The 13,343-nt window shown below is 42.3% G+C and overlaps 1 protein-coding gene across 4 annotated transcripts in view; it reads left to right on the top strand.

The window, feature by feature from the left end:
* The window catches only part of CEP128 (centrosomal protein 128), a 226,961-nt gene that overhangs the window by 46,921 nt on the left and 166,697 nt on the right, over positions 1-13,343 (top strand). For all 4 annotated transcript variants that reach the window (XM_066612122.1, XM_066612120.1, XM_066612121.1 and 1 more), the window contains exons 11-12: positions 592-724; positions 3,693-3,853. In XM_066612122.1, coding sequence (XP_066468219.1) covers positions 592-724; positions 3,693-3,853 — 294 coding nt within the window. The remainder of the gene's footprint in view (positions 1-591; positions 725-3,692; positions 3,854-13,343) is intronic.

Genomic DNA, 13,343 nt, shown 5'->3' with positions numbered 1-13,343 from the left:
TGTGCATATTTGTTAAGCTGCCACTCTTATTGATTATCTTCAAATTCTTTTTTATTTGATTAAAATCTCACATATTGTGCATACATTCCTAATACATATCCACCTACCTATGAATAGAATGCAGTAGATTAAAGCGTGCATCTGTCTGTCTGTCTGTCTGTCTGTCTGTCTGTAATTTTTTCAGGGTGAAAATATTTTATATGGTGATATAATACAAATATTTGGTCTTTTATTGTATGCATTTTCAGTATATTAGGAAACACAGAAGGGAAAAATTTCCATAGTAAGAGTGATTGGAGTAGCTCATTTTTTTTTCTTGTGTTGTTGCTACTTTACCTTGTATTGCGTTACATTAGCAAATTCTTTGTGCAGATGAATTGTCTTGCGTTACTAATTTCCTTATTGCTGGATACATTCTGTGTATAATTAATTATAGTCACAGTTTGCTTGTGGTTTAGTTTTTTTTTTTAATTGTTTGTAAGAATTTATAATGCTTAGTGAAGATGTTTCCCCCATTTGATTTAAATCAACTTTCTGGCCTGTTTAAAAAACTGGCACTTGTCTGTGTGTATATGTGTGTGTGTGTGTTAGATTGAGGATCTCCGTTCCCAACTCCTTAGAGCAGAAGAGGAGCGTCTAAATCTGCAGCACCAAATTTCTCAGGTTGCCATACATCACCAGAACCATCCAGATGACCAGGAGGATGACAAGAGGAAGCGGAGAGGTAGGACTCTCTCTACCTCATCCCCTGCTTGTAGTTAATTCTGGCAGCAAAATAAGGCAATGTAGGTCAAATGGTATCATGGGAGGGGTTCAGTGTTTGGGATAGCAAATTTTATTTTTCTAAAACCTGACAATAACAGAGAGCCAAACAGCTTAGGAAAAATTAGTTTTTGACAGTCAATCATGTGTGTCAAATATCTGTTGATCATGAATTCATCAAACGCATCTCATGGCCTAAGTCAGTGGTTCCCAAACTTTTTCGACTGGTGGCTCCCTTGACCTATTGGGCCCTTGGCTGCAGCTCTCCATTAGTGCTGCAATCATATACACTGTATGGGACTGTGAGTTTTTCAAAAGGATTTCATGGCTCCCCTTGCTGGTTTCCACGGCTCCCTGGGGTGCCATGGCTCAGAGTTTGGAAACCACTGGCTGAAGTCCTTGAGAGTTTTTCCATGGCATTATGCTAAAATGTGATGTTGGATTGTTAAACAGCAACAACAAAATGGTTGTGGTGAATCAAACCTGAGCTATCAAAGAACGCCAAGTTTAGCAAATGAACTTCCTGGTGGTTGGACTCTATATTATGTTTTTTTTTTTAAACCTGGGTTCCGGTTTAAAATCTATAAAATGATTCAACCATCTGCTGCTATTTTTTAAAATATAACTGTGTTAATATAAGAGATGCATTTTAAGAAAATCTTTCATGCAGATCTTTTGCTGCAAATATAGCATGTACCATGAGGCTCCTGGGTTCATCTCACCCAAAGCACTGCTAACTGATATTTTGCCAGGCAGGCTGTCAACCAGCTAGGTTTAGATTTTTTACAGGATGCTGAAGGATTATGACTTGCAACTTCTAGGCCCTAGTCACTGTAGGCCTCTGCTATTAAAATAATGACTTTAGAACTTGGCAGAGTGGCCGTGGTGTGAGGAATTTTAGGGACGGGATCTCAACCCTTCACTAGCAGTAATTGCATTGGTAGACTCTGGAAGCATTCCAGCAAGACCTGCTGTTGTGCATTTGCTGTTCCCTTCAACCTGGCCTAGTATGGGAGCTCTGTGCAATCTGTTGTTAAAGCAAATGGAGGTTGCAAATCAGCTCTGCTTGTTAGACTGCAGCCTTTGTCTCATGTGGAATTGAACAAATCAATGCAGGTTGATCTCTAAATGTCCCCTGTTAGTATGCTGAAAATGGATATAAATACCAATTTGCTCCTGAAGCCTCAATATGCTTTGTACAAACACAGTGCTGTATGACTAGAGCTGCTTCAAGTCAGGGTCCGAGAGCAGAATTTTCTTGCTGAGCCTTAATATTGCTTTTATATGCTCCTGGTTCCTCCTTTCTCAAGGGAAAATTTGTTAGGGTTTGTCTTCCTACCACAATGTTGATTCATTCTTAACTTTGCCAGATGGGTTTGGTGGGCTGCTGTGAGATACAGGAAGCTGGACTAGATGGTCCTATGGCCTGATCCAGTGGGGCTGTTCTTATGTTATGTCGTGTGTTGTGTGTGAAGAATATAAACATATATAAATAGAAATCCAAATCTCAGGTGTCTCCCTAAAACCAAACTTTAGCTGAAGGTGGGAGGTTTGGGAGATAAGGCAGCAACTTCCTTCCAAGTAAAATGAGACTGGGCAGGTAAAATAGTAAATTTATTAAGAAGATGGACATACATCCAAAGGTGGGAAGAAAGAATTAAGTGAGAAAAAGTAAGACACTTGTGGGAGATAGGTGACCGCAGCTGGATGTTCAGGTGGAAGGGGTTGACAGGTTGGCAGGAAGATCCAGATGCAAGCTGAGATGCAACATAAAATATCTGTCTCTGGGTACTTCCCATATCCAAAGCTCATGTCCATAATCTAGGCTCTTATCCACTTCAAACTGGGGAGTGACTGACCCTCCTTGATGAATCTGATTGTCTGGATGAGATACCAGGTAAAAACATCAATGGAAGTTTTGTTACCCTTTTTAAAAAAAAACAAAACAAATTCTGGGCCTCACCAGAGTAAACAGGTGAGTACAACAGGTTTTTCCTGTTGGATTGGTTCCTTGGGTTCCTTGACTGAGCCTCTTGACTTTTCTGCTCTTGGGAATCAGGTGAGCCTCATGGTCCTATGACCTGGCTCAAAGTCACGTTCTTTGTAGATCATCTCAGTTAAAAAAAACCCTGGAGAAGAAGGGAAGCAACAAAGGAGGAATGACTGCTACTTCAAAATGACTCGGCAACCCTTCAGTGTGCTGACCCAGTGCAGGAGTTTCCTGAATAGAAAGGTCAAAAGCACAGGAACATAGGAGAAAACCAGGAATTTTCACAACTTTATTTCTGTTTAACTTTGTACATAAAAAAAAATTGTATCCATATATATCTCATCTCATCTTCTGCCTTAGGTTGCTGATGTTGTGGGTTTGTGGGTGTTTATTAATTATGTGTCCTTAGTTATTTCACAGTTTAGCCTCAATTGGAGATTGTTCCAGTATCCACGCCAAGAAATGCACACAGCTGTGTCATTTTCCTGGCACTTCCCTTCAATTTCTGGCCTTTGTCATTTCTACCCTACTTCAGTCACTTTCTTAATTCAGCAGTGTATCATCCCAGCTCTCTCTCCAGTCACCAATGTGTTGGCTCCTTCCTGACCTCTTCCACTGTTCTTTGACTGGGGGAATGTGAAGAGTCAAACTCTATGGTCTCCTTTCCCCTTTCTTGTAGTGAGAGATGGTTTATGGAAGAAGGCAATGTCCTAATCTGGGCCACTTCCAAGTGGTTCTCTGAGCTTTGTTTCTTTATCATGCTGGAGCATGACATTGCTTCAGAGTTTCAACAAAGCAGAACTCTGGAAACTGGTTGTTTTGCTTGTTGTTCATTAATTTTGAGTACTGCTTCACAGCAAAACTCCCACGTATGTGCATGCACACCCTTTTCAATTAGTGGCTGTATTTCTTCTTCCAAATTGTGTCATCTGTGTTTCAGTGGGTGAGAGGTCTGATCAGGAGAAACAAGAGATGGAGAAGGAGATCTGGGAGCTGAGAGCAAAGCTCAGTCACAGTGCTGTCATGTCAGAGATAGAGGAGTTAAAGCGATGCATAGAGCGCAAGGACAAAGAGAGAACACAGCTTGGAATGCAGATAGAGGTAACTTTCTTTATGTGTTGAATAACTCCTGGCCAGTCTCCAACTTCCTGTTTCTGGGCAAGGTAATTGAGCGGGTGGTGGCGGCCCAACTCCAGAGGGTCTTGGATGAAGCGGATTATCTGGATCCTTTTCAATCTGGTTTCAGGCCGGGCTTTGGGATGGAAACTGCCTTGGTCGCCTTGGTGGATGACCTACGCCGGGGACTGGACAGGGGGGGGGGCGTCCGTGTTGGTCCTGCTGGACCTCTTGGCGGCTTTCGATACCATCGACCATGGTATCCTTCTGGGCCGACTGGCCGAGTTGGGAGTTGCAGGCACTGTTTTGCAGTGGTTCCGCTCCTACTTAGAGGGTGGGTCCCAGATGGTGGTGCTGGGGGATGCCTGTTGGACACCCTGGCCTTTGAGGTGCGGGGTGCTGCAGGGTTCAATTCTGTCCCCCATGCTGTTTAATATCTACATGAAACTGCTGGGAGAGGTCATCCGGGGGTTTGGAGTGAGGTGCCATCAATATGCTGATGACACCCAGCTCTATCTCTCCTTTCCTCCAGACTCCAGGATGGCGGTTGAGGGCCTGGAGCGCTGTCTGGAAGCAGTGAGGATCTGGATGGGGGCTAACAAGCTGAAATTAAATCCGGATAAGACAGAGGGTCTCCTGGTTTGGAAATCCTCGATGCAGGTGCTGGATTATCGGCTTGCTCTGAATGGGGTTGCACTCCCTCTGAAGGAGCAGGTTTGCAGCTTGGGGGTCCTTCTGGACTCGCAGCTGCTCCTGGATTCCCAGGTGGCGGCTGTGGCTAGGGGGGCCTTCGCTCAGCTTCGGCTGGTGCGCCAGCTGCGGCCGTACTTGGATCGTGCAGACCTGGCCACGGCGATCCATGCCACGGTGACATCGAGGTTAGATTATTGTAACGCGCTCTATGTGGGGCTGCCCCTGAAGACGGTTCGGAAACTGCAATTAGTGCAGAATGCGGTGGCCCGTGTGGTCACCGGAGCCAGCCGGTTTGACTCTTGTCAGTCCGCTTCTCCGGGGGCTACATTGGCTGCCCATTCGTTTCCGGGCCGAATTCAAGGTGCTGGTTTTGACCTTTAAAGCCCTATACTGCTCTGGGCCAGGATATCTTAGAGACCGCCTACTCCCATACAATCCGGCTCGCCCTCTCAGGTCATCAGAGAAGGCCTTTTTACAAGTGCCGCCACCCAAGGAGGTCCGGGGGGTGGCTGCAAGAAACAGGGCCTTCTCGGTAGTGGCACCAACATTATGGAACTCCCTTCCTCTTGATTTGAGAATGGCTCCCTCTCTTGAGAGTTTTCGGCGAGGCCTGAAAACACTGTTGTTTATACAAGCCTTCTGATGTCTGGCCTTCTTAACATTTTTATACATCTTTTAGCGTTTTACAGGCTTGATTCCTCTGTGATTTGCTCTTTTATTCTGTCTTTTATCTGACTACTGTTTTTATGACCTCTGTAATGTGTTTTTAAATGTTTTTATCTGCTATGTGTTTAATGTTTTTTAAAATCTGTTTTTTTTTACGTTGTTAGCCGCCCTGGGTCCCGTTAGGGAGAAGGGCGGGATATAAATAAAGTTTATTATTATTATTATTATTATCTTTGAGAATGACTTTGTTACATTATGCTACTCCTGAGTTACTTTTTGTGGTTGATGTATGTGAAGCCTAGTTCGTATCAACAGCAGACAAAGATAGTAAGCCTGTCTTTGGACTAGACCAGTGTTTCTCAAACTGTGGGTTGCAAGCCAATTTCCCGTGGGTCCTTATTCATTTCAATATTTTATTTTTAATATATTAGACTTGATGCTACCGTGGTATGTGACTGCATTTGGGGAAGTGTTACAGACCTGTACTTTTAACAACCTACTATGTATATTTTATCAATGATAGCAAATGGGACTTACTTCTGGGTAAGTGTAGGTAGGATTGCAGCCTAGGATTGTTAAAAATTTTCCTGCCTGATGATGTCACTTCCAGTCATGACATCACTTCCAGTGGGTCCTGCCAGATTCTCATTCTAAAAAGTGGGTCCCGGTGCTAAATGTGTGAGAACCACTGGACTAGGTGGTTCCACTGGACACAGGTGACCCTGCAGGTGAGGCCTGCCATGATGGAATACTCCCCATGGAAAACCAAAAGTTATTTCACAAAGAAAACTAGCATGGCCTGGAAAATTCTCTGTGATATCTAGTTTTCTACATGCAGAAATTTGTTTTTGTATCCAGGAGCATTCAGTTATCAAGTTGCCACGTATAGTCTGAAACGGTACAGCCCTTACACAGGTTTACTGTTTCATCTGCCACTTGTGAGATATAAGCTAAATATGTTGTATGTTTTTGCTAACAAAAATGAGTGACTGACTGTATCTCTGACCTAGTGTTTCCCCTTTCCCTTCCTGCACATCAGTCAGTGATATAGTTTGTCACGGCTGAACGTCTTGTACTGCAGTTTCCTGTTCTGTAGACAAACAAGTGATCTCCAAGTAATGGCAAGTAAGAGTGATCCTGTCTGTGAAATGACCAGACATATCGCAGTAGCCTGCAGCTTTAGCTCATCTCTGAGTGTGATTTGAGACAGCCCAAATTTACCAAACCATTTGTCATCAGACATCTTTCCTCCATTGTGTAGTCAGTATAAAAGACTTGATGCTCAATGAATTTTTGTTATGCAGGAACCAATTGTGTACACTGGTGGTCTAACCAGATATTGATAGATATATGATTTTGACTTAAATCATAAATTAGTACTTTCAATGGCACATAAAAAGAGCCCTGCTGGATCAGGCCAAGGGCCCATCTAGTCCAACTTCCTGTATCTCACAGTGGCTCACCAGATGACGGGAGCACATAAGACATTTGTATCCTGGTACCACTCCCTTGCACCTGGCATTCTGAGGTAACCCTCTTCTAAAATCAGGAGTTTGCATATATCCATCACAGCTTGTAGCCTGTGATGGAATTTTCATCCAGAAATCTGTCCAATTCCCCTTTAAAGGCTTCTAGGCCAGCTGCCATCACCACATCCTGAGAGAAGGAGTTCCACAGACTAGTTACACGCTGGGTGAAGAAATATTTTCTTTTGTCTGTTTCAACTCTCTTGACACTCAATTTTAGTGAATATCTTGGTTCTGGTGTGGTGTAAGAGGGAAAAAAACATTCCTCTAGCCACCCTATCCATCCCCTGCATAATTTTGTATGTCTTAACCATGTCCCCTCTTGGGCACCTTTCTTCTAAGAGTTTCAAATGCTGTAGCCTTTCCTTATAATGGAGGTGCCCCAGCCCAGTAATCATTTTGGTTGCTCTCTTGTGCAGCTTTTCCATTTCCACTGTATCCTTTTTTGGGAATTGAGGATCAGAAGTGTACACAATACTCCAGGTGTGGCCTTACAGTTGATTTGTACAATGGCGTTATAATATTGGCCACTTTATTCTCAATCCCTTTTTTAATTATCCCAAACATGGAATTAGCCTACTTCACTGCCACCACTGATAGCTCGAGGGTGCTTCTGTTCACAGAGGGAGTTCCCATGATGGAAGCACTAGTTGGGATGTAACCCCAAGTATGCATTCCACAAGCTGTGAATGGAGGAGGATGCTGCTAGCTGAGAGGTGATATCACTTGTGCCCTAACTGAATATTTTTGAGTTTTGTTGTAAACCAGCATTGTGTCAATTGAATACATGTTCTGGTAATAGTACTTAAAAGAGTTAACCTTTTGCTGTCCACATGTTCAAAAACAGTGACTTGGCTGTCTGTTTTATAAGCTGACAAATCTCAAAGCTTTGGGAGGCAATTTTGTCACTCTTTCTGCATAGAGCTGTATACATCAAGGCCCCATCCATTGACTAATACTGTGTTTTTATTGTGTTGCTTTCTCTATTATATATCAGTCAATGAACTTGTTAAGATATTGAAGTTATCAACCTTTCCTAAAACCAATTAATAATTTTTTAAACTGTGATTTTAAAAATACCCTTGAGCACAGCTGTTACTTTTTGATGATCAGAACTTCAGTTAATCAAGTTTGAATAGTATACTGTAGATACTCACGTATAGTACATGAAATTTTTGCCAAGTAATCAAGCTCCAATTCTCACTTCGCCTGATCTCCGGGTCAATCAGAGGGCAGAGCCTTTCCACTCTGAACAGTTTCCTTTCTCAGCTGAGCTGTTGCTCAGCTCAGGCAGGCACCTCCTTAGTTGCTATCTTCACTTTCCAGGGACATTCCAGCCAAAGTTAACCTTTTATTCTCCTTCCTTCCGCTGCAGCCTGGTTCTGCTTGGCAAATGCTTGCAAAGCAGGTCTGTTTTTTGAAACACCAGGATGGGACCCTCCTTCCCAGGCTACAATTCAGTGCACCCTTACTTAAGAATAACACCCATGGAAAGCAGTGGGTCTACTTCTGAGTAAAAAGGGTTGCAAATATCTCATCTCTCTGCTGTGAATTGAATTGCACACTTCTGGCTTAACACACCAGACACCTTAAAGGTGTCTTTGATTCATGGTTCTCATGTCCACCTTAAAGGTGGATGTGATTCATGGATCTCCTGCAGTGGTTCTCAACCTTTTTCACTTGCATATCCCTTTGCAGCCCATTTCCATAAATTGTACCCTTCATATTAGCAAAATGTTTGTAATTAATAATACAAGCCTTCATCTCCTCCATATGAAAGCCCAGACTTCATGTATTGATCACATATTCTCTCTTTTCATCTGTTTGAAGAACAGAAGACTCTGCCTTTGCACTGTTTTGCACCAGAAGTGTGCTGAGAAATTCTGCATGATTGATCACTTCATAATATGTTTCAGCTTTTTTACTGTGCTGGTTTTCAATCACTGGTTCATAGATGAATTGATGACCAAAAACTAGCTATTTGTGGGGCTTTCACAGCCAACTAGCTACCTCCCTTCCTGCCTTGCAAGGCATTCTGGAGCACAGCCTGCCTTTTTCTGCCATTATTTCATTCTTTTTCAATTACCCCTAAAGGTCCTGTTGAGTGTCCCTGGGAGTACGTGAATCCCAGACTGGGAACCACTGTTTTACTGGTATGTAGTTTACAGTGCACTTACTCTGATAGTGTTTACAAAAAGGTGGTGAAGACCAGAATTGAAAAAGAATAAAAATGTATCTTATGATCTTTTACTATGTTTTTAATAAATTAGAGACTACAGTTCTTAGGTAACAATTAGTGGTAAGTTATTTTTCAGAATCTGGCCTTGGGTAAAATCAGACAAAACTATAGTCAGGCACGCCCCTAAGTTTAACCCTCGACTTATCCAAGGGTCATAGAAAATTCCATGACTGTTGGCTCATAACCTGCCCTCAACTTATCTGTAGGGTCGACTTATAGGTGAGTATCTGCGGTGAGTGGGCGGTCATTAGAGCAGCACTATTTTATTTGGCATAATAGTGTATCTGAAAGTAACGTTTAATTTCCTTTATAATTATGCAATCAGAATTGTGTTGGAAGCTGCCAACTTGCTCACAGAAATCTTAAGAACAAATTGGAGCTTTGGCAATAACTTTTTCAACCCTAATTCTGATTTTTTGTGACATAGATGGTAGAATAACCAGGAATCCATTTTGGGATACAAAATGCTCGTTGCAGTAAAGCTCAGGGAGAAATGTTATTTAAAATTACACTGGTAGTCTTCTTGCTTCCCATCAAATAAAATGGAATGTTATTAATACATTTTTTTCAAAGATTTTGAGAATTAACAACTTGTAAGAAAGATTGCCTGCTGAAGTGTTGAAATTAATGATTGCATGTCTCCTTCTTCCCCGGTTGCTGCTGAATGGAAAAAGGGTGCCAAAAGCAGTAATATATGCAAGGAAAACAACTTTTTCTTTTGAAGAGATCAATTTTTGTGGCAGATCACTTTCTAGATGCTGCTTAGAAGCCGAGCAATTTCCAGTAATATAACTATTCCATTTAATAAAAGATATTGATAGAAATGGCTGGAAGAGCCTACTTTTTTTTGGCAAGTTTTAAATCCACAGGCTTAAGAGGTCTCTCTCACAAGAACAAATCTTATAATACACATTTTGCTTCCTGCTGTTACCCTCCTAGGGAGGCAGCAGCAGCTGTAGGAGGCAAAAAGGAAATGGATTATTTCCTCTTGATGCGACATTAAGCCGCAAAAGGCTGTGAACTTGAAAAATACAGTAGTAAAACAGCATCCCATCAGATCTGTTCTTTATAGTCCCACTTCCAGCTGCAAATCTGACATAGCTATGTGTGTTTTCCAGATGGAGCTGGACAAGCTCGTTTCCCAAGAGCAAAGTTGCCGTATAATAGTTGAGAAGGAATAGGATCTATCTGTCCCTGAAGTACAAAAAGAGATTATTTCTTCCAGTTTATCTATCCAAGATTTGGGGAATTAAAACTGAGATTGTGAGAACTGGATCACACAGTTGGTTCACCCCATTCACAAGATGCCTGGGCTCATCCACTGCATTTACCTTGCATAGAGGTCTGTACAGTGCCTGGGACTGCACTTGGAGACAGTCACAGAAAGCCTTCCCGCACCTGTGTTTCTGGGTGTGGGTGCTTGTGTGTAAGTGTGCACAGTCAACGGGAAGACTTCACATGTTCACAGTCAGCAAACTGTGAGCCTTTGAGTTTGTTCTTTTAATGCTTTGTGTGGGTAACAAAATAGAAACAGTTTTCAAGAGTTGTACAATGATTTTAAAACTGAGGTGCCATTTATGTAATCCTCGGTATGGACATTCATGATTCTGTATTGCTTAAAGAATACAGAAATTTAATATTTTAAAATGTTTATGAACATAGGATAATTGTAGTTCAATTCATGTTCTGCCAATAGCAAAAGTGTTTGCTATTGTATAGCTTCATAGTCCCCTTTTTCCTAATAAAAATACCATCACAGTCAAAGAGCTGATTCTATTAGCTGTTCTAAATTAGTAGTTGAAAGAATAGTAGAAAGGTCCCCTTTTCCATATAGGCAGAGGTGTTTGAAAATGGTGTTATTTACTTTACTTGAAAGTAAGCCCATTGTGTTCAGTAAGACTTAGGCCAGTGGTTCTCTGTGGGAGTTCCAGAACCGCTGTAAATTCTTTTGGAGGAGGGGTGAAGGTATTGACATGATCACCATGATTGTGCTGCTGCCAGGGACAAAAGGTTTTTTTTTTTTTTAACTTACCTGTGGCAGCACTGGCCCTCCAGAGGGTCCAGGGACCTACTGACCCCTCTGCAGGGCTCCCTGCATCTCAAAACTGCTGTAAATAGTGAGAAAAGGACACTTCCCGTTTCGCAGCAAAAACAGGAAGTTACTTTTTCACTTAGGGGCCTGCAGGCTCCTAAGACCCTCCCAAGGGCCAGCACTGCCACAGGTAAGTAAAAGATAAAAGACCCCTTTTGTCCCCAGCAGTGGCATGATTGTGGCGATCATGTCGCTGCCTTCGCTATCGTCTTGCCCCTTAAGGAGGTGGAGACACAGCTTCCTTGCCCTGGACATCGTAAACCTCTGGGAAACTCTGACTTGGGCTAGCTTACTCACTGGAGTAAGTAAACCTACCTTACTCACTGGAGTAAGTAAACCTACCTTACTCACTGGAAACAAACACCTCTACATATACAATGAGCCTGAAAAATGTTTTTTTTTTTCAGTATGAAAACACCCAATTGGGTGAGATTCTAACTTAGAACGAAGGAGTCTGCAATGTTCCATTACATCATCTATGGCCTGTGTGTTTTTGTGTGTGTGCATTTAGGAAGCATGACAGAATTGCTTTGAGTATAATTCCTTAAGTATTTCCACAATGATTAAGAGTTTCTGAAAATACCTTATTCTAAGCCAAGTGTCTGGGTTCCTCCCCCCCCCCTTCATGATGTTGCTGGCCTTCATTTCCCTAATTCTTTATGTCTGAAAGTTGGAAAACACCTATTTTCAAAATGGAAAATACACGTACAGTAGAGGCACAAAGTAGAAATTTTTCCACAAGTTGACACTCCACCCCGGTAATGTAGTTGGATTTATACCCCATCCAGACTGTGATTGCTGTTGAGGTTCTCCAGATTTTGGCTGTATAACTTGACTTAGCAACTGGTTGCCACTATTGTCTTTGACCACACTGACAATTTCTTTGGAAAATAACCATAGCAAGCATGGTGTAATGCAGGGCTCAACAGACCATGTCCTGTGGGATGGATCTGACACGCTGCCTTTTCCCTCCCCCATGTGAATGGCACTTACCATTCCACGGGGGAAACATCCTTTCCCACCACGGATCTCGCCCACTCTGTGCTTTGGCCTGCCACTTCTGGGTTCCATCGCCCCAGTAGCTACTGCGCCTGAATTTCTGGGCAGGCACAGTGGAGTGGAGCTCAGTTTGTGGGAGATGGGTGGCAGGGAAGGATGGCTTCCTGGCAGAATGGTAAGTGATGGTTGTGCCAGGGTGCCTTTCCAGTTGCACAGCCGTCTCCAGTTTGGAGTTAGCTGGTGTAGTGGATAGAGCAGTGGTTCTCAAACTTTTAGCATCAGGACCCACTTCTTAGAATGACAGTCTTTCCGGGACCCACCAAAAGTGATGTCATACACTGGAAGTGATGCCATTGCCAGAAGTGACATCATCAAGCAGGAAGTGCTTTCCTGAGAATTCAGCAAGCACTGTAATTGTACCATTTTCCCTAGATAGGCAGGCTATAATTAATTAGATAAATTAAAATGATTAATTAGAAATAATTAAATTTAAGTAAAACAAGTAAATAAGTAACGATGAGATGAGATGGGGACGCCAGCCTTGTTCCACCAAGCGAATTCTTTCAGTAGCCTGTCCGCAAAAACCAAAAATATTGCTTTATCACTCATTTTTCATAAGGTTCAAGGCATTTTGCTTGTCTGCTATCAGCTTGTCTGTTGCAGCTTTGCAGCCTACCCACAATCAGGTCATGACTCACAGTTTGAGAAACCCTGGGGTAGAGAATTAGACTTGTAGCAGGGAGACCCAGGTTCAAATCCCCATTCAGCCATGAAGCTCCCTGGGTGACTTGATTGGCCACACTCTTTCTCAGCTTAACCAACCTACTTTGCAGGGTGATTGTGAGTATAAAAGGTGGGGGCATGTGTGTCATCTTGAGCTCATTGAAGGAAGGACTCCAAATTGTTATTACAATATAATTGGGGGGCTGCTTGCACAGACTGGATTTAGCACAGTTTATCATAGGTTCAGTTTGGGGTGCTGGATCCAATATGCCTTTACTCTGTGTAGCAGGTCTGCACTTGTACATTGTAATTACAATCCATATTCTTTCTTACAGAAACAAATATTGATACATTTGGAGAGGTTCTAACTTTGCTTTACTTTATTTGTGAACTTCTGTTGAACTATATAGAGCAACTGTGTGACACCAAGTTAGAGGAATAGAGAGATATTTTACAATTGACAATAAGAAAGTCAATTTAGCTTGCACTAATATGCCTTTCTGAAGATACCTAGACCTTAAATTGGAGGGTGTACTG

This window comes from Tiliqua scincoides, chromosome 1, assembly GCF_035046505.1.
Source record: "Tiliqua scincoides isolate rTilSci1 chromosome 1, rTilSci1.hap2, whole genome shotgun sequence".
Lineage (NCBI taxonomy): Eukaryota > Metazoa > Chordata > Lepidosauria > Squamata > Scincidae > Tiliqua > Tiliqua scincoides.
Note: the sequence above shows the minus strand (reverse complement) of the source record. Positions and strands in the feature narration are given on the sequence as shown.